This window comes from Chiloscyllium punctatum, chromosome 5, assembly GCF_047496795.1.
Source record: "Chiloscyllium punctatum isolate Juve2018m chromosome 5, sChiPun1.3, whole genome shotgun sequence".
Classification (NCBI taxonomy): domain Eukaryota; kingdom Metazoa; phylum Chordata; class Chondrichthyes; order Orectolobiformes; family Hemiscylliidae; genus Chiloscyllium; species Chiloscyllium punctatum.
The window spans coordinates 49,151,875-49,178,355 of NC_092743.1; the positions used below are offsets into that span (position 1 = coordinate 49,151,875).

A 26,481-nucleotide genomic window follows, 5' to 3' on the forward strand; every position below is an offset into this window, starting at 1 on the left:
GAGGTCCCGATAGAAACATTACATCCAAGACATGTTTCCAAAAGTGATCGCATCTCTTGTTTACAGTGATTAAACAGGCACTGTCTCCAAATGACTGACCTCCCGCCCTCTCTCTCTTCCCACACTTACCCTGGAGTTTTATAGAAGGGTGTACCCTAAAACCCCCCCCTCCCCACTTCCCCAGATAATTTCCTGTATTATCCTGTACAAGGCAAACGTTAAACCTGTCAAAACGTTGCAGTAAAATGTTGTGTGTGTGGCTGTGGCTGTGTGCGCATGCGCACGCTATTTGGAGACCTACCCCACAAAGGCAGCAGCAGCAGTCTTGATGCTGGTGTACAGTCCAGCTGTCCCAGAGAGGGGGTGGGGGTGTATGTATGTGCAGACGCATGGGGTGGCTGCGCGGAGTGGTAGGGCGGACGGAGGGGTGCTCGTGTCAGGTGGCGGTGTTGGATGGGTTTGGTCTTGGGGGCGGTGTTGGATGGGGTTGGGGGAGGGTGTCGTTGGGGGCGGAATTGGATGGGGTTGGGGACAGGTGCGGTGGGGTCAGGGGGTGGTGTTGGATGGAGTTGGGGGCAGGGGCCGTGTTGAATGGGGTTAGGGACAGTGGGGTTGGGGGTGGTGTTGGTTGGGGTCGGGGGCGGTGGATGGGGTTGGGGCAGGGGTGGTGTTAGATGGGGTTAGGGGTGGTCTTGAGGTCAGGGGGCAGCGTTGAATGGGTTTGGGGGTGGGGCAGTGTTAGGGTCAAGGGGTGGTGTTGGATGGGATCAGGGGGCGGTGTTGGATGGGGTGGGGGCAGGTGTCATCGGGGTCGGTGTTGGATGGGGTTGAGGACGAGTGTGGTGGGGTCAGGGGGCGGTGTTGGATGGGGTTGGGGCAGGGGGTGGTGTTGGGGTTGTGGGGACGGTGTTGGAGTCGGGGGGGGTGGTGTTGGATGGGGTTGGGGGCAGGGGAGGTGTTGAATGGGGTTAGCGTCAGTGGGTTGGGGTGGTGGTGGATGGGGTTGGGGTTGGGGCGGGGGCGGTGTTGGATGGGGTTAGGGATGGTGTTGAGGTCAGGGGGCAGCGTTGAATGGGGTTGGGGGTGGGGCAGTGTTAGGGTCAAGGGGTGGTGTTGGATGGGGTTGGGGCGGGGGCGTGTTGGGATCGGGATGGTGGTGTTGGGGTCGGGCGGTGTTGGATGGGGTTGGGGCAGGGGGCAGTGTTGGGGTCGGGGGCGGTGTTGGATGGGGTTGGGGCAGGGGGTAGTGTTGGGGTCGGGGGCGGTGTTGGATGGGGTTGGGGCAGGGGGCGGTATTGGGATTGGTGGGATGGTGTTGGATGGGGTTAGGGACGGTGTTGCATCGGGGGCGGTGTTGGAAGGGGTTGGGGTCAGGGGGCGGTGTTGGATGGGGTTAGGGACGGTGTTGCGTCAGGGGGCAGTGTTGGTTGGGGGTCAGGGGGCGGTGTTGGATGGGGTTGGGGTCAGGGGGCGGTGTTGGATGGGGTTGGGACAGGGGGTAGTGTTGGGGTTGGGGGCGGTATTGGGATTGGTGGGGTGGTGTTGGATGGGGTTAGGGACGGTGTCGCGTCAGGGGGCGGTGTTGGATGGGGTTGGGATTTGGGGCAGGGGGCGGTGTTGGATGGGGTTGGGGCAGGGGGAGGTGTTGGGGTCAGGGGGGCGGTGTTGGTTTGGGTTAGGGATGGTGTTGGGGTCAGGGGGGCGGTGTTGGTTTGGGTTAGGGATGGTGTTGGGGTCAGGGGGGCTATGTTGAATTGGGTTAGGGATGGTGTTGGGGTCGGGGTGGTGTTGGATGAGGTTGGGGCAGGGGGCGGTGTTGGGGTTGGGGGGGGCAGTGTTGGGCGGGGCTAGGGACGGTATTGGGGTCGGCGGCGCTGTTTGATGGGATTAGGGCTGGTGTTGAGCGGGGAGGGGCAGGTGGTGGAGTTGGATGGGGGGTGGGGGTGGTGTTGGGGGGGTGGGGGTGGTGGGTGGGGGCGGAGGGGGTGCACGGGGTGCACGCCAGGTATTTAATTGATTAACCCAATTATTGATTATCTGAACGAAATAGTGCCCATCCATCTTGTTCGGATAATCAAGGTTTCCCCTGTATTGTCTAGAGTCAAAACTTGGGGCTTCCAAACAGCACTCTACACTCCAAATACTGTAATGGTACAAGAAGGTAACTCAGTACCACCTTTTTTGAGCTATTAGCCATGGCTAATAAATGCTGGTGTAGAATTTAAAATAAAACACAAACAAAGACATTAAGAATGGGAAGAGGCTCTTTAGCCCAAAATACCTGATTTGTTCGTAGCTTCTGCTTTCTTGCATAACTCATTTTCTTTTTGTCCCATTTGTCAATCAAGAATCTTTCTTCCAGCCTTAAAAAAAAAATTCAGTGAGCCTTCCTCTGATTCTTTCTACACACAGAATTCTATAGTTTTGTAACTCAGACAGAGAGAGGAAAATAAACTATTTATCTTCTCCTTAAATGGGAAACTGTTTTTAATCTGTGTCCCCTGGTTCTAGTCCTTCCGATTAGGAGAAACATTGTCAACATCCACCCTACCTAGTCTTCTCAAGATCTTGTATGTTTCAGTAAGATCACCTCTAATATTTCTTAACTCTAATGAATACAGACCCAACGCATCCAACCTTTCCCTATAAGATAACCCTTTCATCCCAGAATCAAGCAAGTGTACCTTATCTGAACTGCTAATGCAGTTATATCTCTTAATTAAGGAGACCAAAACTATACACACCACTCTACTTGTGGTCTCACTACGGTCCTGTACAATTATACCAAAACATCATACTTATTTCCCTCCTCTTGCAATAGATTGGACTTCTTAATTACTTACTGTGCCTTCACTTTAAATGTGTAACTCATGTACTAGGACACCCTGATCCCTCTGTATCACAGAATTGTGTTATCTCTGGGTAAATTTTATGAAGTATTTTTATTCTTCCTTTGAAGTGGCCTGGTTCACATTTCCCACTTGCACCCCATCTGCCAAATCCTGACCTAGTCAGGCAAGATATTGTTTCCTCTTCACAACTTACTGTCCTACCTATCTTTGCATTATCAGCAAATTTAGCAGCCATTCCCTATTTTAAAAATAGTTGAGAGCCTGAGCATTCATCCCTGTGACACTTCACTACTCAAGTTACACCTTGGAAATTATGTATTTGTCCCCTCTTGCTAGAAGCATAGGGTGAATGACCTACTCCTGCTCCAATAGAGGTTGCTCTAGCATTGAATGTGATCATAATTGAACATGCACTTCATTGTCTTTTTCCACGCTATCCTCCTATTCCTTTACACATCATTTGGTATTTTAAAATCCATCATTTTCTTCTTTAAATATGCTTGATTACTGAGGTTTCAGAACCTTGGTAATTAGAGAATACCTATGAGTCACAACCCACTGAGTAAAAAAAGTCACCGATCCTGAGAGCTAATCCATGTACCTTCATTGCACTCCCTCTGTGTCAGTAATGTTCGCCACAAGGTAAAGTGACCAAAGCGCTGTACACTACTCCAGGTGTGATTCAATCAAGATTTGCAGAAACAGCAGTAGGCCGTTGAGCTCACTCTGCCATTTAATACAATCATGGTTGATTGAGCACTTCTCTGTCTTTTACCCACTTAAACCCCATAACCCTTTATACCATTGATAATCAAACATCTGTCATCTTTTTAATTTAATATACTTAAAGACTGAGTTTCTACAGCTCTCGAGGGCAGAGAATTCCAAAGATTCACCACCCACTGACAAAAAAGAGTTTTCCTCATCTTGATCTGAAATAGCATCCTCATTATTTTGAAAATATACCTAGTCTTAGCCATGCTGACTAGGGAAAATGTTGCTTCCTGAACTATTTTTGTCCTTTTAAGTATTTTGTAGGTTTCAATGAGATCACTTTTCATTGTTCAAAACTCAAAAGTCCAGTTTGCCTAATGACAGCTCATTAGATATAGTCCTGCCATCCTAGCAACAAGACAGGTGAACCTTTATTGCATTCCCATTATGGCAATACTATATTTCCTGAGGTAAGGAGGCCAAACTGCACACTACTAGGTAAAGAGATCTGGGTGTTCTTGTACACCAGCTAATGAAGGTAAGCATGCAGGAACAGCAGGTAGTGAAGAAGGCTAATAGCATGCTGGCCTTCATAACAAGAAGGATTGAGTATAGAAGCAAATAGGTTCTTCTGCAGCTGTACAGGGCCCTGGTGAGGCCACACCTGGAGTATTGTGTGCAGTTCTGGTCTCCAAATTTGAGGAAAGACATTCTGGCTATTGAGGGAGTGCAGCGTAGGTTCACAAGGTCAATTCCTGGAATGGCGGGACTTCCTTACGCTGAAAGACTGGAGCGATGGCTTGTATACCCTTGAGTTTAGAAGACTGAGAGGGGATCTGATTGAGACATATAAGATTATTAAAGGATTGGACACTCTGGAGGCAGGAAACATGTTTCCGCTGATGGGTGAGTGCCGAACCAGAGGACACAGCTTAAAAATAAGTTTTCAAATGTGTCATTTGAAAACTTTGTGTCATTTGAAAAGTTTTAGGACAGAGATGAGGAGAAACTTCTTCACCCCAGAGAGTGGTGGCTGTGTGGAATGCTCTGCCCCAGAGGGCAGTGGAGGCCCAGTCTCTGGATTCATTTAAGAAAGAGTTGGATAGAGCTCTCAAGGATAGTGGAATCAAGGGTTATGGAGATAAAGCAGGAACAGGGTATTGATTTAAGGATGATCAGCCATGATCATATTGAATGGTGGTGCAGGCTAGAAGGGCAGAATGGCCTACTCCTGCACCTATTGTCTACTCTAAATGTGGTCTAACCAGGCTCCATACAGTTAAAGCGATACTTCACTGCTCCCTTCACTTGCAATAAAAGCTGGCATTCCATTAGTTTTGCTCATAGCTTGCTGCACCTGCACGTTTGCCTTCAGTGACCTATTGATAACAATACCCAAATCTCTTTGTACACTACACTTTTCAACCTCTCGCTATTTAATAAATTATCTGCATATCTGTTCTTCTTACTGGAGTGGATCGCCTCCACAGTACATTCCATCTGCCATGTTCTTGCTAAGTCACTGAGCCTATCTAAATTGAATAGCTTTATGTCATCTGCACATATTTGGAAAGTAAGCTTTGCTACTGCTGTATTGGAATCCTCCTGCAATAACGATGAACATACCACTGACCTTGATAATTGCTTGCTGCATCTGTACACTGGCCTTCAGTCATTTATTGACTTGATGCCCAGGCCCCTTCATAAATTTATGTTTTACAGTATCCTCATTTATGAAAGACACTATGCATCTGTTCTTCCTATTAAAGTGAATAATTTTGCATTTTTCGACATTACATTTTATCTGCCATATTTTTACTCAATCACTAACTCTGATGAGATCTACTTTAAGCTGCTTAATATCTTCCTCAGAATGCACATTTCCACTTTGTGTCATTTGAAAACTTTAAAAATATTACATTTGATCCCCAAATCTAGATATTATCGAATCAACCTTTTCAGTGATGGTATTTGCACAGCTCTCCATCAGGTGGGACAGGAACCCCTGACCCTCCTGACTCTCGTGGTCCTCAATTGATGTAGATTGTGACCAATTGGGATGCCTGCCTTCATAACAATGATCCTTTTATTCCTATTCATTTTTTTGTTTTTTTTCTATTTGTTTTATATTCCCATACTACCGCCTGACAACAGGAGTGCTTATTTTTCCCCAGTACCCATGTTGCGTGTGTGCAGGTGTCGGACAAAGTGAAAAACAACAAGTGTGTAAATCTTTATTTATATTCCACACCAGGAAGAAAGGAAAAACACGAGTGGCCAGTGACAAGCAGTGCCCATCTCATCAAAGGGCAATGCTGCGTGATCAAACAGTGAAGGGGAGGGCAGGGATTAAATCAAAATATATTTGATTTTGATTCCATTCCCTGCGGTGCCCACCTTTCCCTGAAAATCTCGAGGGTGTTGGTGGACACAACGTGCTCCTTCTCCAGGGATACCCAGGCCCTGACATAACCGCAGAAGAGGGGCAGGCAATCAGCCCTAACGACCCCCTCCACTTGCTGCTGCCTGGACCTGTTTCTGACCAGTTTGGCCAGGCCCAGGAGCAGACCTACAAGGAGGTCCTCTGACCTATTATTCCTATTCTTTGTTTTCTGCTTTTTGGCCAATCCTTAATCCATGTCAGCACATTGCCTCCTATCTGTTGTCTCTTTCTAACCTCTGTGAGATCCAGATCCATGTTTCACGGTCTTCCATTTATTGCTTCCATTAATACAATATCCTCAAAAGCTTCCAACATGTTTGTCAGGGAGGGAAGCACAATGGCATATTGGGGCTGGACTAGTAATCTAGATACCCAAGTTATGTTCTGAGGACCCAGGTTCAAATCCTGTATATCGTAAAATATGCATTAAAAATCTGGAATTAATTTAATAACCATTGTCGATTGTCATAAAGAAAAGCCGTCTGGCTCACAAGTGTCATTCAGAGAAGAAAATCAGTCATCCTTATCTGGTTTAGCCTTCATGTGACTCCAGAACCATGTAATTGACTCTTAACCGCCCTCTGAATTGGCCAAGCAGACCATTTAGTTTGCTTAATCACTAAAACGTCTCATAAAAAGTCACAAAATTTGATAGACTACCTGGCATTGACTAAAGCACGGGAAACAACAATAATAAGCTCTGCCCACTTGACCCTGCAAAGTAACCCGGACTAAGCAATGACATTGGTGTAGAACATTTTGGAGGAGATGCCAGCTGGTGCCCTCTTTCAGTCATTCAGTATAGCTGCCACAGACTGAGAACTTCAAAGCAGACTCCTAGAATGAGCAAGATTATTTTTTGCCAGGAGTTTATTGAAGGGCTCTGGAACAAGAACTGGATCACACCATGTGAAGTTTGATTCCCTGCTCAGTAGTTGCCAAAATGAGCAAGTGCCATAGAGAAAGCTCTCATAGAGAAATGAATAGCTATTTCTCCAAACTGTGTCCCTCCAACCCAAAGGAAGCGTCCACATTTAAGGGTTGAGGTGAACGTCTTAGGCAACATGGACTGACAGAGCGTGGATATGTCATTGTAACTGTCAGCAAACTGAATGCACAAATGGAGATAGCTTTCATTTCCAAACGTTTATGGACCAGGCCAGACCCCCTCAAAACATTCCAAGAAAGTAGCCCAGACCTTAACTTTGGTTGTTTTAAGCAGGTGAAATGTGGATATTCTAGGAGTGTTGCAGCTGGCCCAAACACTTAGAGTCACAGAGTCATAGAGATATACAGCATAGAAACAGACCCTTCGGTCCAACCTGTCCATGCCGACCAGATATCCCAACCCAATCTCGTTCCACCTGCCAGCACCCGGCCCATATCCCACCAAACCCTCCCCTATTCATATACCCATCTAAATGCCTTTTAAATGTTGCAATTGTACCCAGCCTCCTCTGGCAGCTCATTCCATACACGTACCACCCTCTGTGTGGAAAAAAATTGATCCTTAGATCTCCTTTATATCTTTTTCCTCTCTCCCTAAATCTATGCCCTCCAGTTCTGGACTCTCTGACCCCATGGAAAAGACTTTGTCTATTTATCCTATCCATGCTCCTCATAATTTTGTAAATCTACATAAAGTCACCCCTCAGCCTCCAGCACTCCAGGGAAAACAGCCCCAGCCTATTCAGCCTCTCCCTATAGCTCAAATCCTCGAACCCTGGCAACATCCTTGTAAATCTTTTCTGAACCCTTTCAACTTTCACAACATCTTTCAGATAGGAAGGAGACCAGAATTGCGCGCAATATTCCAACAGTGGCCTAACCAATGTCCTGTACAGCCGCAACATGACCTCCCAACTCCTGTACTCAGTACTCTGACCAATAAAGGAAAGCATACCAAACGCGTTCTTCACTATCCTATCTACCTGCAACTCCACTTTCAAGGAACTATGAACCTGCACTCCAAGGTCTCTTTGTTCAGCAACACTCCCTAGGACCTTACCATTAAGTGTATAAGTCCTGCTAAGATTTGCTGTCCCAAAATGCAGCACCTCGCATTTATCTGAATTAAATTCCATCTGGCACTTCTCAGCCCATTGGCCCATCTGATCAAGAGCCCGTTGTAATCTGAGGTAACTTTCTTCGCTGTCCACGCTGTCCAATTTTGGTGTCAACTGCAAACTTACTAACTGTACCTCTTATGCTCGCATCCAAATAATTTATGTAAATGACAAAAAGTAGAGGACCCAGCACCGATCCTTGTGGCACTCCACTGGTCACAGGCCACCAGTCTGAAAAACAACCCTCCACCACCACCCTCTGTCTTCTACCTTTGAGCCAGTTCTGTATCCAAATGGTTAGTTCTCCCTGTATTCCGTGAGATCTAACCTTGCTAACCAGTCTTCCATGGGGAACCTTGTCGAACGCCTTACTGAGGTCCATGTAAATCACATCTACCGCTCTACCCTCATCAATCCTCTTTGTTATATTTTCAAAAAAACTCAATCAAGTTTGTGAGACATGATTTCCCATGCACAAAGCCATGTGGACTATCCCAAATCAGTCCTTGTCTTTCCAAATACATGTGCATCCTGTCCCTCAGGATTCCCTCCAACAACTTGCCCACCACCGATGTCTGGCTCACTTGTCTATAGTTCCCTGGCTTGTCCTTAGCACCGTTCTTAAACAGGGGCACCACGTTTGCCAACCTCTAGGCTTCCGGCATCTCACCTGTGACTATCAATGATACAAATATCTCAGCAAGAGGCCCAGCAATCACTTCTCTAGCTTCCCACAGAGTTCTCGGGTACATCTGATCAGGTTCTGGGGATAAGATTAGATTAGATTAAATTCCCTGCAGTATGGATACAGGCCCTTCGGCCCAACAAGTCCCCACTGACCCTCCAAAGAGCAACCCACGCAGACTCATTCCCTCACATTCACCCCTGACTAATGCACCTAACACTACGGGCAATTTAACATGGCCAATTCACCTAACCTGCACATCTTTGGACTGTTGGAGGAAACCCTCGCAGACACTGGGAGAATGTGCAAACTCTACACAGACAGTTGCCCAAGGCTAGAATCGAACCTGGGTCCCTGGTGCTGTTAGGCAGCTGTGCTAATCACTGATCCACTGTGCCGCCCCCACATCTACCTTTATCCACCTTCATATGTTTCAAGACATCCAGCACTTCCTCCTCTGTAATATGGACATTTTGCAAGGTGTCACCATCTATTTCCCTACATTGTATATCTTTCAAATCCTTTTCACAGTAAATACTGATGCAAAATACTCGTTTAGTATCTCCCCCATTTTCTGATGCTCCACACAAAGGCTGCCTTGCTGATTTTTGAGGGGCCCTGTTCTCTCCCTAGTTACCTTTTTGTCCTTAATATATTTGTAAAACCCCTTGGGATTCTCATTAATTCTATTTGCCAAAGCTATCTCATGTCCCCTCTTTGCTCTCCTGATTTCCCTCTTAAGTATACTCCTACTGCCTTTACACTCTTCTAAGGATTCACTCGATCTATCCTGTCTATACCTGGCATATGCTTCCATCTTTTCCTTAACCAAACCCTCAATTTCTTCAGTCATCCAGCATTCCCTATACCTACCAGCCTTTCCTTTCATCCTGACAGGAATATACTTTCTCTGGATTCTCGTTATCTCATTTCTGAAGGCTTCCCATTTTCCAGCCGTCCCTTTACCTGCGAACATCTGCCCTCAGTCAGCTTTTGAAAGTTCTTGCCCAATACCTTTCTCCAATTTAGAACTTCAACTGTTAGATCTGGTCTATCCTTTTTCCATCACTACTTTAAATCTAATAGAACTATGGTCACTGGCCCCAAGGTGCTTCACCACTGACACCTTAGTCACCTGCCCTGCCGAATTTCCCAAGAGTAGGTCAAGTTTTGCACTTTCTCTAGTAGGTACATCCACATACTGAATCATAAAATTGTCTTGTACGCACTTAACAAATTCCTATTCATTTAAACCCTTAACACTATGGCAGACCCAGTCTATGTTTGGTAAGTTAAAATCCCTTACCATAACCACCCTATTATTCTTACAGATAGCTGAGATCTCCTTACAAGTTTGTTTCTCAATTTCCCTCTGACTGTTAGGGGGTTATGATACAATCCCAATAAGGTTATCATCCCTTTCTTATTTCTTAGTTCCACCCAAATAACTTCCCTGGATGTATTTCCGGGAATATCCTCCCTCAGTACAGCTGTAATGCTATCCCTCATCAAAAACGCCATTCCACCTCCTCTCTTGCTTCCCTTTCTATCCTTCCTGTAGCATTTGTATCCTGGAACATTAAGCTGCCAGTCCTGTCCATCCCTGAGCCATCGTTCTGGATTAGTGTTGCTGGAATAGCACAGCAGTTCAGGCAGCATCCGAGGAGCAGTAAAATCGCCGTTTCGGGCAAAAGCCCTTCATCAGGAATAGAGACAGAGAGCCTGAAGGGTGGAGAGATAAATGAGAAGAGGGTGGGGGTGGGGAGAAAGTAGCATAGAGTACAATAGGTGAGTGGGGGAGGGGATAAAGGTGATAGGTTGGGGGGAGGGTGGAATGGATAGGTGGGAAAGAAGATAGGCAGGTAGGACAAGCCATAGGGACAGTGCTGAGCTGGAAGTTTGGAACTAGGGTGAGGTTGGGGAAGGGGAAATGAGGAAACTGTTGAAGTCCACATTGATGCCCTGGGGTTGAAGTGTTCGAGGCAGAAGCTGAGGCGTTCTTCCTCCAGGCATCTGGTGGTGAGGGAGCAGCGGTGAAGGCGGCCCAGGACCTCCATGTCCTCGGCAGAGTGGGAGGGGGGAGTTGAAATGTTGGGCCACAGGGCGGTTTGGTTGATTGGTGCGGGTGTCCTGGAGATGTTCCCTAAAGCGCTCTGCTAGGAGGCGTCCAGTCTCCCCAATGTAGAGGAGACCACTTTGTGAGCAACGGATACAATAAATTATATTGGTGGATGTGCAGGTAAAACTTTGGATGTGGATGGCTGCTTTAGGGCCTTGGATGGAGGCGAGGGAGGAGGTGTGAGCACAGGCTTTGCAATTCCTGTGGTGGCAGGGGAAAGTGCCAGGATGGGAGGGTGGGTTGTAGGGGGGCGTGGACCTGACCAGGTTGTCACAGAGGGAACGGTCTTTGTGAAAGGCGGAAATGGGTGGGGTGGGAAATATATCCCTGGTGGTGGGGTCTGTTTGGAGGTAGCGGAAATGTCGGCGGATGATTTGGTTTATGCGAAGGTTCGTAGGGTGGAAGGTGAGCACCAGGGGCATTCTGTCCTTGTTACGGCTGGAGGGGTGGGGTCTGAGGGCGGAGGTGTGGGATGTGGACGAGATGCATTGGAGGGTATCCTTAAACACGTGGGAAGGGAAATTGCGGTCTCTAAAGAAGGAGGCCATCTGGTGTGTTCTGTGGTGGAACTGGTCCTCCTGGGAGCAGATACGGCGGAGGTGGAGGAATTGGGAATACGGAATGGCATTTTTGCAAGAGGTAGGGTGGGAAGAGGTGTAATCCAGGTAGCTGTGGGAGTCAGTGGGTTTGTAAAAAATGTCGGTGTCAAATCGGTTGTCATTAATGGAGATGGAGAGGCCTAGGAAGGGGAGGGAGGTGTCAGAGATGGTCCAGGTAAATTTAAGGTCAGGGTGGAATGTGTTAGTGAAGTTGATGAATTGCTCAACCTCCTTGCGGGAGCACGAGGTGGCGCCAATGCACTCATCCCTGAGCCATGTTTCTGTAATTGCTATTTCTCCCAGTTCCATGTTCTTAACCATGCCCTGAGTTCATCTGCCTTCCCTGTTAGGTCCTTTCATTGAAACAAATGCTGTTTAATTTATTAGTCCTACCTTGTCCATGCCTGCCCTGACTGTTTGACTCGCTTCTGTTCTCAACTGTACCAGTTAGTTTTAAATAAAACAATTTATTTACAAGATTACTGAATGAAACACAACCAAAAGAATATAAAGTAACTTAACCTATCCAAAAACCCCACTGATTATCCCAACGTAATACTTACAATAATCCCCTTAAATACCCCTTTGCAAAAAAAGGAAAAAATTCAACACAGGTTCATACAGGAAGAGAGATGTCAGAGAGATGGGGAGGATCAGCATGGACCTGCTTCTTTGGGTCCAGCAGCTTCACAACTGACTGCCTGCTTTCAGTGAACAGCCAGCCTGTCAAAACCAAATCAAACCAGAGAAAAGCTGAACTGGGAGAACTGGCTGCTCCCCTTTCATTGTACAAGTGTTTTTTTAAAGCCTTGAATACATTCTCAAATAGTTAAACCCACTGCTCTTTTGACGTCTCTGGGGAAAACAAAGGCAAGAACAGCATAATCTTGTTAAAGGAGCAGCATCGTCACAAAGTACAAGTGCAACAGATACACAGGCGAGGCACAAGGCACACCATCCTGTGTGTTGTTGTTCCTTCACTGTCACTGGGTTAAAATCTAGAACTCCCTCCCTAATGGCATTGTGGGTGTACCTACAACTTAGGACTGTAGTTTTTCAAGAAGGCAGCTCATCACCACTGTCTTCTCCAGAGTAATGGATGTAGAGATGTGCAGTAAGTGCTAGTCCAGTCAGCAACGGGTTATCTTATGAATAAAAAAATCAATCGAGCTGTTAACACTCTTTCCGCTGTATTCTGCATTTTTGTGTTTGACCTGATAAGTGCAATGGTTGGAAATGCTTTGACAATATATTTCGCTGTCTTCAACAATATTCAAGCTTTGTATCATCAAACAATAATTAGTATGTAAAGGCTGCGATTGCCAATGCAGTAAATGTGAAACCAGTTGCAGGTAACATTTTGTAGCAGTATAAGGCTATGTATGCATATCACAAAGAGCTGAGGGTGAGCATAGTTTAGATAACTGCGCAGTTATCAATCTCTGTTTACCTATGTCTGTTTCATGGTCAGAGGTGCGGGATGCAGCATTGTACCTAATTACCAAATAAGTTGCTTGCTCTTCTGAGAAGAGTAACCTGAAATGATGGAAGTTGCATCTCTTTGTATCCATTGAAGCCAGCAGCACTTTCATATTTGCCAGCCATCAAATATCTGAGTGATTGTGGTTAACCAGGTTACAACGTGTAAGAGAAATTATTTACTGTGCATTCTGTTCAGAATAATGTCTGTTTCAGAATTATCCTGCAACACAGTCCCTAACAGCTAAATGAGTGCACTAACTTCAGATACACTGCAATGGTTCAAGAAGGCAATTCATCGCTGTCTACTTGGGAATGAACATAAGAACATACAGATTCGGATCAAGAGTAGGCTATTTAGCTCCTCAAAGTTGCTTTGACATCCAGTAAAATAATGGCTGATCTAATTGTAATATCAACTTCAACCTTCTATAAATCTTTCATCTTGTGGTTTTTCAAAAATCGATCTCGTCTACCTTAAAAAAAATTCAAAGACTGTTTCCGTGCTTTTTGTGAAAGAGAGTTGCAGCCTATTCGTCTCTACAGTACCGTTGTGTCACGGTGGCTCAGTGATTAGCACTGCTGCCTTGCAGCGCCAGGGATCCAGGTTTAATTCCTACCTTGGGTGACTGTGTGGAGTTTGCACATTCTCCCCATGTCTGTGTGGGTTTGCTCCGGTTTCCTCCCACAGTCCAAAGATGTGCAGGTGAGGTGAATTGGCAATGCTAAATTGCCCATAGTGTTAGGTGCATTAGTCAGGGGTAAATATAAGGTTGGGGAAAGAGTTTGGGTAGGCTACTCTTCAGAGGATTGTGTGGACTTGTTGGGCCAAAGGGCCTGTTTCCATACTGTGGGGAATCTAATCTAATTATGAAATATTAATTTCATCATGTTAGAGATTGTATGCATTACTTCACAGTGAAACAGAGCACTTAGCTTAGTATTGTTATGTATGTGATTTAAGGCTCTGTTTTGTGCTCAATATTGGAGAAATAGAAGCTAAATTGGATAATGTGTTTGTGCCAAGACAAAATTGCATGGATTGACAGTTTCATTTAAAATTTAATATAGGTGGGATGGTGATGCATTACAGTTTGAACTTGCAGTGTTGTTGACATACCTATGTTCATTACAAAGGTCAAGCACTTGAAAGAGAAGTTGAGTGACTATCATCCTTGAGTTAATGTGCCATTTGGCAATTGATTATAAGATTGACTGTGATCTTTGAGTGCGTCCTTAATTATCAACAACAGTGTAATGATGCCAGGAAGGAAGAATTACCATTCACTCTATTAAATGGTGTTATATTCTCACAGAAGACAGCATTGTTAAATGCCATTTGGGGTATACTGTGTATTGACTGTGCATTATTAATTGTTAGAATTGTAATTTTATAAAAAGGAGTCATTATGTATTCAAATTGTTCCTCTTTCTTTACTTCACCGCCACAACATGGTGATAACTTTCTGCTGGGTTAGCACTGCAGATACAACATAATCTGCTCTTTATTTTGGTTTCCTTTTAGATCATCTGTTGGCAGTGCATTGCCTCGAAGGCGTTGCTGTGCATATGTTACTGTTGGAATGATATGTGTTTTCATTGGAGTTGGTTTAACTGTAAGTAGAATTTAATTTATTGAAGAGCTTGTGTAAAAAGTGTTGAGTCTGGAAGCTTTTATGCATTAGATTGCTTCACCCTGAGTGTAAAATGCAGTGTGCTTTCAGTTGTTCTCAAAGAAATCGACTTACAAAGATTTAGAGATCTTGGTGAAGCAGACTATCTTTTCCCAAAGGTAATTTGTTCCTGATACCAAGCCACTGCGTATTCCAGTCATCCACTAGCAGTACTGCCATCAAGCAGCCAATCATATTGAAGTAATTGCACAGGCAACAAGCCATGAAATGAAACTTTGAGAATCCTTTCACTTTTAAGTTTAAAATTTCATGGATAGTAAAGTAGATGATCGAGACATCTACAGGAGATTAAGTTTGAATGCAATATCAACAAGTTGCATATATTTGATGTTTTTATCATTATGGAGAAAATTCCCTTTAGTAGATACTAGTTTGCTCTTTCATGGCCAGTACAGTTATTTAGCAGTAAGTATGAACACAATATATTGTTAAAACTCATTGAGCAGCACGTAATTTTTTAATGGGACTTTTACAGAAAGGCCAAGGGCTGAACTTTCACCTAGATAGAGAATCAGTTTTGGCGTGCAATTGGCCATGTTTGTTTGTTGAGGGGATTCTGATTTTCCTGCACATGTGCAATATCCTCTGGTGTTTGTGGTGGGTCAGGAATATGTGAAATGTGTAAAATGCTACTACACGCATCCAGGGATTGGTCCAACACTTTAAATAGAGAGGGAGGAATGAAATGGGGTCTTATGCTACACATCTTCATCTGATGATGCAGGATTTTAGAAGCTGTGTAGAAGTAGGCGTGTCAGGAGAAGGAAAGTCTGCTGAGCAGTTGGGAACATTCTGTAAGGTAAGTACCATATTCTGACAACTTCAACTGTCGTTATGTGGTGTGGCATTTTAATGTGCACACTCATAGGCTCACATTTTTTTGTACTATGCTATGGATATCATTGCTATGAATAGTCAAAGATGAAAAGCAAAAACTACTTCAGCAATGCCACAAATGTGTCTCTACGAAGCAGCCCAACATTTATAACACGCAGAATAGAGGCATGGAAAAATATAGTCTTGGATCTTCATACCCTGTCCCTGGCAGGATGGAAGCATTGTGTGACTGTCTCTTAACCACTTATATGGTGAATTCAAGAGACTGGGGATGAAGCAAAATGTGGATTTTTGGGAGCCCTCAGAACTGGGTAGAGACAGTCTGGCAATAATCACTCAACCATCCTTAAAATCATGCTATTTGCTCTGCTGTGGAAATCTTCAGGCTGAAGAGACTGGTGTGTCTGCCTTTGCTGGCCCAACCTGCCTTCATGTAGAGGAATTCTCGCTCATAACCTTTACAGTAACTTTCATCTCCCAAGCCATGTGATTGCTCATGGTGCTGACCAAAACACTAATCTGTCAATTGGAGGAGGAATGGTCGACACACTTTACTTCCTAGGATATAATTGGTAAAATCAAGTTGACTAATCTGCTCATGCTCATTTGATGTTTGGAGGCTTTCTTTCACTGTCTACAAGGAATCCTTTTACAAACTGCTACCATCACGATAACCTTGTTTAGTCTATAGTTCATCACAGGAATCCATCTTGCAAAAGTGAATCGACCCTTAAGTTGGCCAGTAGTATTGTTATTCAGATGCAATACATCAGTTAAGTAATGGAAAAAGCGCCATCAAGTGAAATGTGAAAAGAGAAGTTTTAAAGGTTTGCTATTGTCATGTTTTTAATATCGATCAATTGGGATTTTCTTGTAAAGAAAGACAGCTAGTTGTTTATTAACCAGGCCTGTGCTTTGAAATGGATAACTGACCTGTCATTTAAGCGGAAAGTTCTTGTTGTGATAGCTGTTCCATTACGAATAGCTGGCTGGGTTTCAGCTCAGCCGGTGCTCTTGCAATAATCATTGGCACTTTCCGAGCCTGCCCAAACAGAATATGTAACATAGTTGCCCAGCCTGCCTTCACGCTACCATTACTGATTTGGTTCAACCAACAGTGCATGTCTCAGAAATAGCACCAAACCCCCTGAAAAGGAGGTAGCAACTTGCTGAAGCTACAACAAAGTACTACTTGTTGTCACATAACAAAAGCAACATGCAGTAGGCAGTGTTAAGTTATCCTTTGCGAATGGATCAAATAAGCTTTGCTGTCATGAATGGAGGTGGACAATTAAACAACTCTTCTAAGGAGAAGGCTCCACAAATATTCTTGTCCTTAACGACAATCTCCAGAAGATGAGTGTAAAATACAAGGCTGAAGCATTTGCATCCTTTTTCGGCCAGAGGTCAACAATCCATCTTGGCTTTTTTCTGAAATTTCCAGTATCACATGTACCAGTCTTCAGCCAATTTGATTCACACCATGTGATAGCAAGACTCAGCTGACAGCACTTGATACTGTAAAGACTATGGACCATGACAACATTCCGGCAATAGTGCTGAAGACGTGTGCTCCGAAACCTGCTGTGCACCCAACTGAGCTATACCAATATGTTTTTTTTGTAATTCACACATGGGACGCTGGCTGAACCAGTATTTCATTTTCCATCCCTAGTTGCCCTTGAGAAGGTGGTGGTGAGCTGCTTTCTTGACCTTCTGTAATCTGTGCACTGTAAGTAGACTCTCAATGATATTACGAATGGAATTCCAGGATTTTGACCTGATGGTACTGAAGGAATGGAAATATATTTCCAAGTCTGGAAGGGGAGTAGCTTTATAGGTGTTGGTGTTCCCATATAGCTGTGCTTGTTCTTCTAGATGGTAGTGATCATGGGTTTGGAAGGCTCTATGAATTTCTGCAGAATGTTTTGTAGGTAGTACGTACTGCTGCAACTCTTGATGGAGGGAGTGGATGTTTGTGGATGTGCTACCAATCTAATGAGCTGTTTTATTCTGGATGGTGTCAAGCATCTTGAGTGTTGTTGGAGCATCACTCATCTCGGCAAGTGGGGAGTATTTCATATTTCCATGGTTTTCAGAAGTCGGAAGGTGAATTACCAGCTGATGGGTTCCTAGCCTCTGGACTGCTATTGTTGAATCTGTATTTAGATATATTCAATTAACTAATCAGGCCTATTATGACACATCTTGGGAGCAGGTGGGACTTGAACCAATGCCTTCTGGTTTAGAGGTAGGGATACTATCACTGTGCCATAAGAGCCTTTCAAATCTGTATTTATTTTGTGAATCCATTTGAGTTTCTGGTCAATGGTAAGCCCAGGATGCTGGTAGTGGGCACTCGGTGATGAATACCCCACTAAATGCCAAAGGGCAGTAGTTAGATTGTCTCTTTTGTGGAGATGGTCATTGCCTGGCGTTGATGTTCATGAATACTACAACAATGACATCTACCTGACAATGTGGAAAATTATCCAGTAATGCTGTGTCCATTAGAAGCAAGACAAACCCAACCCAACCAATTGTCATCCCATCAGTCTACTCTTGATCATCAGCACAGTAATGGAAGAGGTCATTGACAGTGCTATTAAATGATGCTTGTAAAGGAAACAAATCTCACTAACACTCAGTTTGAATTCTGCCAGGGCTATTCAGCTCCTGATCTCATTACAGCCTTGGCCCAAGCTTAAACAAAAGAACTAGACTCCAGAAGTGAGATGCAGTGACTGCCCATTACATCAAAGTAGCATTTAACTGAATCTGGCCTCGAGGAATTCGTACAAAGCTGGAGTCAATGATATTCAAGTGAAAATTCTTCTGAACCTTGCTCAAAGGAAGATTGTTATGGTTGTTGGAGGTCAGTCCATAGACTTTTCGGTAGAATCCTTACGGTGTGGAAACAGGCCATTCAACCCAAGAAGTCCATACCGACCTGCCAAAGAGCATCCCACCCAGACCCATCTCTCTACCCTCCCTGTAACCTACATTTCGCATGGCTAATGCAACTATCCTGCACATTCCTGAACACAATGAGCAATTTAGCATGGCCAATCCAGCTAACTTGCACATCTTTTGGATTGTGGGAGGAAACCGGCGCACCCAGCGGAAACACAGATGCTGGGAGAACATGCAAAATCCACACAGACGGCAGCCTAAGAGTGGAATCAAACCCGGGCCCCTGGTGCTGTGAGGTAGCAGTGCTATTCTGTTGTTTCCTCAAAATAATTTAGTAATGTTGACCAACCGAGATTATTCACTTATAAAGTCATGGTTAATTATTCATTATTATGTGTTATTTCATAGATTTTATGTTTGATCTCTCCTTTAGTAAGGAATTCATTAGCTTTCATAGCTCCAATATCAAGTTCACTGATTTATAATTCTTTGGGCGCGTTCTTTCCACCTTTTTAAGTGTAAGAATTAAATTAGCTGCTCCAGTTTTCTTCCAACATACCTTTTTCTAACACATTAAAGAAATGTAGAATTTCCTCTGCCAAATCTCTTTCCCTTATAGACTTTTAAAATGCACAGTATAATTCAGCTGGAGCAAGGATTTTAATTATTTTGAGTTTGATTTGATTTGTTCCCTGTTTTATATTTAATGCAATTATCATATTGCTTACTGTTCAAGGTAATGTCCCTGTTAAATACAAAAGCAAGGTCCTAGGGAGTGCTGCTGAACAAAGAGACCTTGGAGTGCAGGTTCATAGCTCCTTGAAAGTGGAGTCGCAGGTAGATAGGATAGTGAAGAAGGCGTTTGGTATGCTTTCCTTTTATTGGTCAGAGTATTGAGTACAGGAGTTGGGAAGTCATGTTATGGCTGTATAGGGCATTGGTTAAGCCACTGTTGGAATATTGCATGCATTTCTGGTCTCCTTCTTATCGGAAAGATGTTGTGAAAGTTGAAAGGGTTCAGAAAAGATTTACAAGGATGTTGCCAGGGTTGGAGGATTTGAGCTACAGGGAGAGGCTGAATAGGCTGGGGCTGTTTTCCCTGGAGGCTGAGAACTAACCTTATAGAGGTTTACAAAATTATGAGGGGCATGGATAGGATAAATAGACAAAGTCCTTTCCATGGGGTGGGGGAGTCCAGAACTAGAGGGCATAGGTTTAGGGTGAGAGGGGAAAGATATAAAAGAGACCTAAGGGGCAACTCTTTCACGCAGAGGGTGGTATGTGTAAGGAATGAGCTGCCAGAGGATGTGTTAGAGGCTAGTACAATTGCAACATTTAAGAGGTATTTGGTTGGGTATATGAATAGGAAGGATTTGGAGGGATATGGGCCAGGTGCTTGCAGGTGGGGCTAGATTGGGTTGGGATATCTGGTTGGCATGGACAGGTTGGACCGAAGGGTCTGTTTCCATGCTGTACATCTCTATGACTCTCTAATTATTTATTATTTTGCCAATTGACTATGAATAATGCAACAGGTAATTACAATATGCTCAATGGTCCTGTTATTAAATCCACATTCTGGAATTGGAGTATCACCTGGACCTGTGTGGGCCATTCTCAAAAGCCCACGGTGGTGACACTGCGAGTCAAGAGTACACAGGCGAAAGGAATCGATAACCACTAGATGGAGGAAAAGCACCAGGCAGGTAATGCAGAGTTTCCCAGAGCCATCATCCCTTTAACAGATTATCTGTTTTGGATACATCTGGGGAAATGGTTTCTTTTGGAACGCAGCAGCATCCAGGTCTATGGCTCCATGAGCTGCATTTGGTCTGAAGGACAAATCAAGGATCAAGAGTGCGACAGCACAGTGGTGGGAGAATTCTATCATAAGAGAAACAGATCAGCTTTCTGCAGCTGCAGGGCTGACACTCAGATGGAATGTTGTCTCCTGGTGTTAGGTTCTAGGCTGTTGCTCAGTGGCTGGGGAACATTCTGAAGAGAGAATGAATTGTGGCATGAAAAATCTTTCCCTGGATTGGTACAAATATGAAAAGATTTAATCAAACCTCCAAGTCCCCATTTACCCGACTCATGAACCAGGTTAAAAGAAAACACTCAAGTTTCAGTTCTTTAAAAAACAAAACACCCATTTATTGCAAGCCAATTGTTTTTAACTGGCAGGAACTTGTACACCTCTGCAACTTAAATTTTACTTTTGAAAACATATTCCTATACACATTCAAACATACACACGGACGAGACAATTGGTGAGGTAGGACCAAAAGAAATCAGCAAAGCACAGTTCTTCCAACCTTCAATATGTCTCTGGTTCTTTTTGACTCTGAGTTTGAGGTTGTGGACACACTGATTCTCGATCTTTCATTAATAGGTTGAGGAGTCACCATTTCAGTATTCTGAAGATGTTTTTATTTTTCTTATTTCCTCTCAGTAAAAACGTTTGCTGAGAAAGACAAACGTTTGCTGTCTCAAACGATCTTCCCTTCTGCATTCTCCACATGGAGAATGGGGTGTTTTCTGAGAAGCAATTCACAGGTTGAATGTTTCTGCTGTACTGTCCAGACACATAGATGTAGTCACTGGCCCTGGAACCACTTAAGAGGATGTTTCAATGCTGAGTACTCCTGAACACATGCACACACTTGTGCACACCTAGGTCTGGTTGACAGACCAATCAAAGGTTTATCATTAAGCACAGTACCTTGAACTTGCATCTACAGAACCAATGTCGACCATCCTCCTCCTCCTCCTGCTGCTGCTACTCCTCTTTACCCTCTCCCAAAAAAAAATTGCTTGAATAAGGCCATCTGAAGATTTTTTTAAAAATGGTAATCATAGAGTCATAGAGATGTACAGCATGGAAACAGACCCTTCAGTCCAACCTGTCCATGCCAACCAGATATCCCAACCCAATCTAGTCCCACCTGCCAGCACCCGGCCCATATCCCTCCGAACCCTTCCTATTCATATACCCATCCAAATGCCTTTTAAATGTTGCAATTGTACCAGCCTCCATCACTTCCTCTGGCAGCTCATTCCATACACGTATCACCCTCTGTGTGAAACAGTTGCCCCTTAGGTCTCTTTTATATCTTTCCCCTCTCACCCTAAACCCATGCCCTCTAGTTCTGGACTCCTCGATCCTAGGGAAAGGACTGTCTATTTATCCAATCCATGTCCCTCGTGATGTTGTAAACCTCTATAAAGTTACTCCTCAGCCTCCAACCCTCCAGGGACAACAGCCCCAGCCTGTTCAGCTCTCCCGATAGCTCAAATCCTCCAACACTGGCAACATCCTGTAAATCTTTTCTGAACCCTTTCAAGTTTCACATCTTTTCAATAGAAATGAGACCAGAATTGCATGCAATATTCCAACAGTATCTCCCCCATTTTCTGCAGCTCCACACAAAGGCCGCCTTGCTGATCTTGGAGGTGCCCTATTCTCTCCCTAGTTACCCTTTTGTCCTTAATGTATTTGTAGAAACTCTTTGTATTTTCCTTAATTCTATCCTTTGGTTTAAGGTGCTATCATTTACCATTTTGAAATCCACATTCCAAAAAAAAAGTGGGCTTTGTATGCCTCCTTAGGAGAGATGAACCACCATTTTGAAAATTAGTTTTATTACCAAGTAGAGAACATGCTGACAGTAATACATGATAGTTACATCTATTCATCCTCATTCATTCATTATTCAAGTCTTATACAATCTTTATCTTTGTTTTCTTAAATTTTTAATTTTTTTCATATTCTGGGCAAAGCTTCTGTTATCGTCTCTTCTACTAGCTTTGTGAACAATCTTTACATTGAAATGTTGCATCAGTAAATTCCATCTGTACAATCTCATATCATGTTTTAAGCATTTTAGTGATTGTTAATAGGCTATGATCAATATAGATTCATGTTGCATTGCAACCATTTGGGTAAAGACTTCAGAATGTTCTAGTGTCAGTAACAATCCCAAAGTCTCCTCCCTTACTACCTCTGATATTAATTTCATTTCTTAGAAAAATTACCCCATTTTTTTCTTTGTACTTTGCCGACTAAACCACTTTGCCTGTTTCCGTAAAAGATTGGATATATTAGTACAGTTAGAGTTCGGTGCAAAGTTATGATCAAATGTATATGTTATTTAAAGAAGTATGATTTCTTTAGTTTTAGGAATGGGGAACTTCATCCTTGCCTTTCCTTTTATCATTCTTGGCCTATGCAACCTTCTGTGGCAATGGGTTCCACAGATTCACAACTCTCTGCCTTAAGAAATTCCTTCTCATCTCAGTTCGAAAGAATCATCTCTTCACTCTGAGGCTGTGCCCTTGTGTCTTAGTCTCTCCTATTAGTGGAAACATTTTCTCCACATCCACTCTATCCGGGTTTCTCAGTATTCTGTAAGTTTCAATATGCCTCCTCACCCATTCTTCTAAACTCCATCGAGCACAGACCCAGAGTCCTCAGCCACTCCTCCTTTGACCAGCCTTTCATCCCCAGACCATTCTTGTAAAGCTCTTCTGGACCTTGCCCAATGCCTGAACATCCTTCCTTAGATTTGGGGCCCAAAACTGCTCAAAGCATGCCAAAGGTGGTCTGACCAGAGCCTTATACAGCCTCAACAGTACATCTCTGCTGTGATATTCTAGCTCTCTTGCAATGAATGCTCACTATGCATTTGCCTTCCTAACTGCCAACAGAACCTGAAGAGAGTCCTGCACTAGATTTCTGAAGCCTTTCCCTGTTTAGAAAACAGTCATTGCCTCTATTCTTCCAAATGAAGTGCTTAACTGAATTCATTCTGAATTCCATCTGCTGCTACTTTGCCCACTGTCCTAATCCTTTACAGCCGGCCCACTTCCTCAACACTATTTATTCCTCCACCTGTCTGTGTCATGACTCTTTACATCATAGCTAGCTGCATCATATGTCTGTGTCTCAGTCCAGATTTCCTTGTACCCCTTAATTAACCTTATTAGGTCTTTCCAATTGTTCTTACTGTGTCTGACAATAGTGTGTAATTATCCTAGTAATTCCATATTAGCCAGTCAAATTGTAGCCGAATTGTTGTCTTCTCCTCCGACTCACTGTTAGTGTCTTTGTCATTTCTTCACTACCCCTACCACCGACATACTTACTCTTTCTCTTTTTCTTGTCTCCATGTTCATGCAACAGAATTAATTTTTCTTCCTATAATCAGGAACCAATATCTGGAAACCCTCAGGACATCTTTATTTACAGGAAGGGTAAATATGCAAGCAATACAGCCCACAAATCAGGAAGTCCAACCAATCCTAAACAAGAGATAGGACCCATAGCCTAACTGAAAGGTAAATAGGGAAAGGGAAATTATATATCTTATCAAGTAAGACAGGGAGAGTAGTTGACAAGAAATGTAAGCAGCCTAAATATAAACCAAAAGGGGAAAACAGCAGAGAAAAAAAATAAAGTAAGGAGCAGTATTGTATTTGTCATTTTATCAGGAGTATTTGTAAGTAATTTTGATAACCCTGCTAACTACCTTTTATAGCTATTTTGCTTTCAGAGGTTTATTTTGGAGTGGTGATAATTCCACTACTTCATTTCATGCTTGAATTGTTCTCATTGTGGCATGTTTTCTGCCCATTCTTTAATTTATTCTTGTGAAGTTTTTAAAATTCTCCTCCATGACATTGCGTATTCCTGTAAGTGTCTCTGTGAACATGGACATGTGGTGCAATGTTGGTGTTTGTTTATTTTTTTTCTTTCCTTTTCGGGTATTTTTTTTCTGCACTCTGTTGAACTTTTCACGGTGTCTTGTATTGGTGACTTTTATTTTCCCAAGATTTTTTCCCAATCTCTCAAGATCAGCTTTTTTTTCCCTGATCTATTAGCTTGATTTTTAATCATATAATATCTTCAAGCATATTGTGTTATGGTCCCTATTGTTTAACTGTTCCCCTACCTTATAATTCTTCTTGCCACTCTGGTTTGTTCACCAATCAAAATCCCAATAATAAATTCCACGTTTTTAGGCTCTTTATATTACATTTTAAAAAAGTTAAACACATTGAAATCCCTACAATCATTTTATGCCTTTTCCCTAACTCTTTTGAATGAATATCAGAGTAGTTGAAATGCCCAAAGTTGATTATTCAATGTTCTTGACTCAATTCCCCAAAACATCAGCATATTTCGACCTTAACTTCCCAGCTGCTGTTGGTTGTCTGCACTTTGTTATGACTAATCCTTTTTTTTTAATCTCCATTTGGATTTTGTATTTCTCCTGCTGATGGCATTTTTCCTACTGTTATTGTTTTATCCCAAATAGATGCTGCTGTTCCACTTCCCTATTTATTTTTGCTCGATATATTGTATCTTGTCATGTTTCTGTCTCAGTTCTGATTTTCTGTCACTGTCTCAGTAATTCATACTATAATCTATGGTTCTTCCCAATGCACCAGTGCCTCCTGGTGTATTATGGGCATTGCACATTGCTGTACAGGCACTTTAACTCATTTTAATTTCCTCTCTCCACATTTAACCACCTTTTTTAAGAATCCTGTTCTACAAACTTTATTTGCTTGTCATAATGCTGTTCCTTACTTTATTTTTTCCTCTGCTGCATTTCTCTTTTGGTTTATATTTAGGCTCTTATATTTCTTGTCAATTACTCTCCCTGTCTTACTTGATAAGATATATAATTTCCCTTTCCCTATTTACCTTTCATTTAGGCTATGGGCCCTATCTCTTGTTTAGGATTGGTTGGACTTCCTGGCTTGTGGGCTGTGTTTTTTGCACATTTATGATTCCTGTAACTGAAGGTGTCCTGAGGTTATTCAGATATTGGGTTCCTAGCACAAATCTCATCTTATTAGAGACCCCCAGAGATTAAGATGACAAAAAGCTTAATTATCTTTGGAATCAGTCTGTGGGTTCAATATTTGGTTCAGCTTGGAGCAGAGAGGATATTTGGATTGGCAATATAGTTAGTGATGGAGTGGCCGTGTGGGGAGCGAGGTGGGAGCTGTTAGTGTGGAAAGGTCATGATTTGGACATGCCGGTGTTGGACTGGGGTGTACAAAGTTAAAAATCACACAACACCAGGCTATAGTCCAACAGGTTTAATTGGAAGCACACTAGCTTTCGGAGCGACGCTCCTTCATCAGCTGATTGTGTGGAAAGAGTTTGGAAGGGCTTCAGCTCTGGTTATTTACCTTTACTGCAGACAATGTTTAGGACCAGTTTCTCTGAGTAAATGTGCATAGGTCCTAATGTCTGCATCAAGCATGGGTAAAAGGAACCCTATATTTCCCTTATCCAATACTACAGACAACATATTTGCAATTGGAAGGAACCGTCTTGATCAATGACCATCTTTGATATGCAGCGGCATGCATCATTGGTAATGTTTGCTACTAGGACTTAGAAAAGCTTTCTTATAAATGTGCTTTTGGTTTGAAGGAGTACTACCAAACCACTTTTATATGCAGATCAGTCTCTGCATTGAAACACATTTTCTTGTCATCTGGATAACCTTATTTACAACAAATAGCTAGCTTCTTTATAATTGAGCTGCAAGAGACTGCTTTGTTGGAGTTTCCTTACTACAGAACATACAGAAAGCCTGGAGAATGGCTTCCCATATTGGACTATCTACTGAACATAAGAGTTGCTACTTGCTGATTCACATTGTAATGCCCATAGATATGTGCCTTTTTCATTAAAATATTAACAATTATAGTGATATTCTTTATCATTAAGAATCACCTGGTTGAGATCATTAAATTGGAGATGACTTTCTCTTTGGTGGTATCTGAAGTCAGTGGAAAGAAAGTAGATGGACTATATTATGAAAGGGCTGTGTGCTTTCATCAGTTTTCTTTTTAGCATCGCTCCTCTTAGTACTTCTAACTTAATTTGTAATTTACTGAAAATTCACTATCCACTTTAGTTATCTGGTGATCTTGTCATAAGAACGTAAGAAATATGAGCAGAAATAGCAAAGTTGTTGGATTCTTTTGTACTCATGAAAACCTCAATTATATAATCATCAAATCTCATGGTGCAGCTGTACAGGACATTGGTTAGACA

General features: G+C 43.1%; 1 protein-coding gene across 2 annotated transcripts in view; it reads left to right on the plus strand.

Moving 5' to 3' along the window:
- The window catches only part of pip4p2 (phosphatidylinositol-4,5-bisphosphate 4-phosphatase 2), a 94,017-nt gene that overhangs the window by 61,245 nt on the left and 6,291 nt on the right, over nucleotides 1–26,481 (plus strand). Inside the window, exons 6-7 of one of the 2 annotated variants that reach the window (XM_072570268.1) lie at nucleotides 14,483–14,573; nucleotides 17,164–17,202. In XM_072570268.1, the coding sequence (XP_072426369.1) occupies nucleotides 14,483–14,573; nucleotides 17,164–17,187 (115 nt within the window). In that variant the 3' untranslated portion in view covers nucleotides 17,188–17,202. Of the gene's footprint in view, nucleotides 1–14,482; nucleotides 14,574–17,163; nucleotides 17,203–26,481 lie in introns of those variants that run through there. The other variant, XM_072570267.1, reaches the window with a different exon arrangement.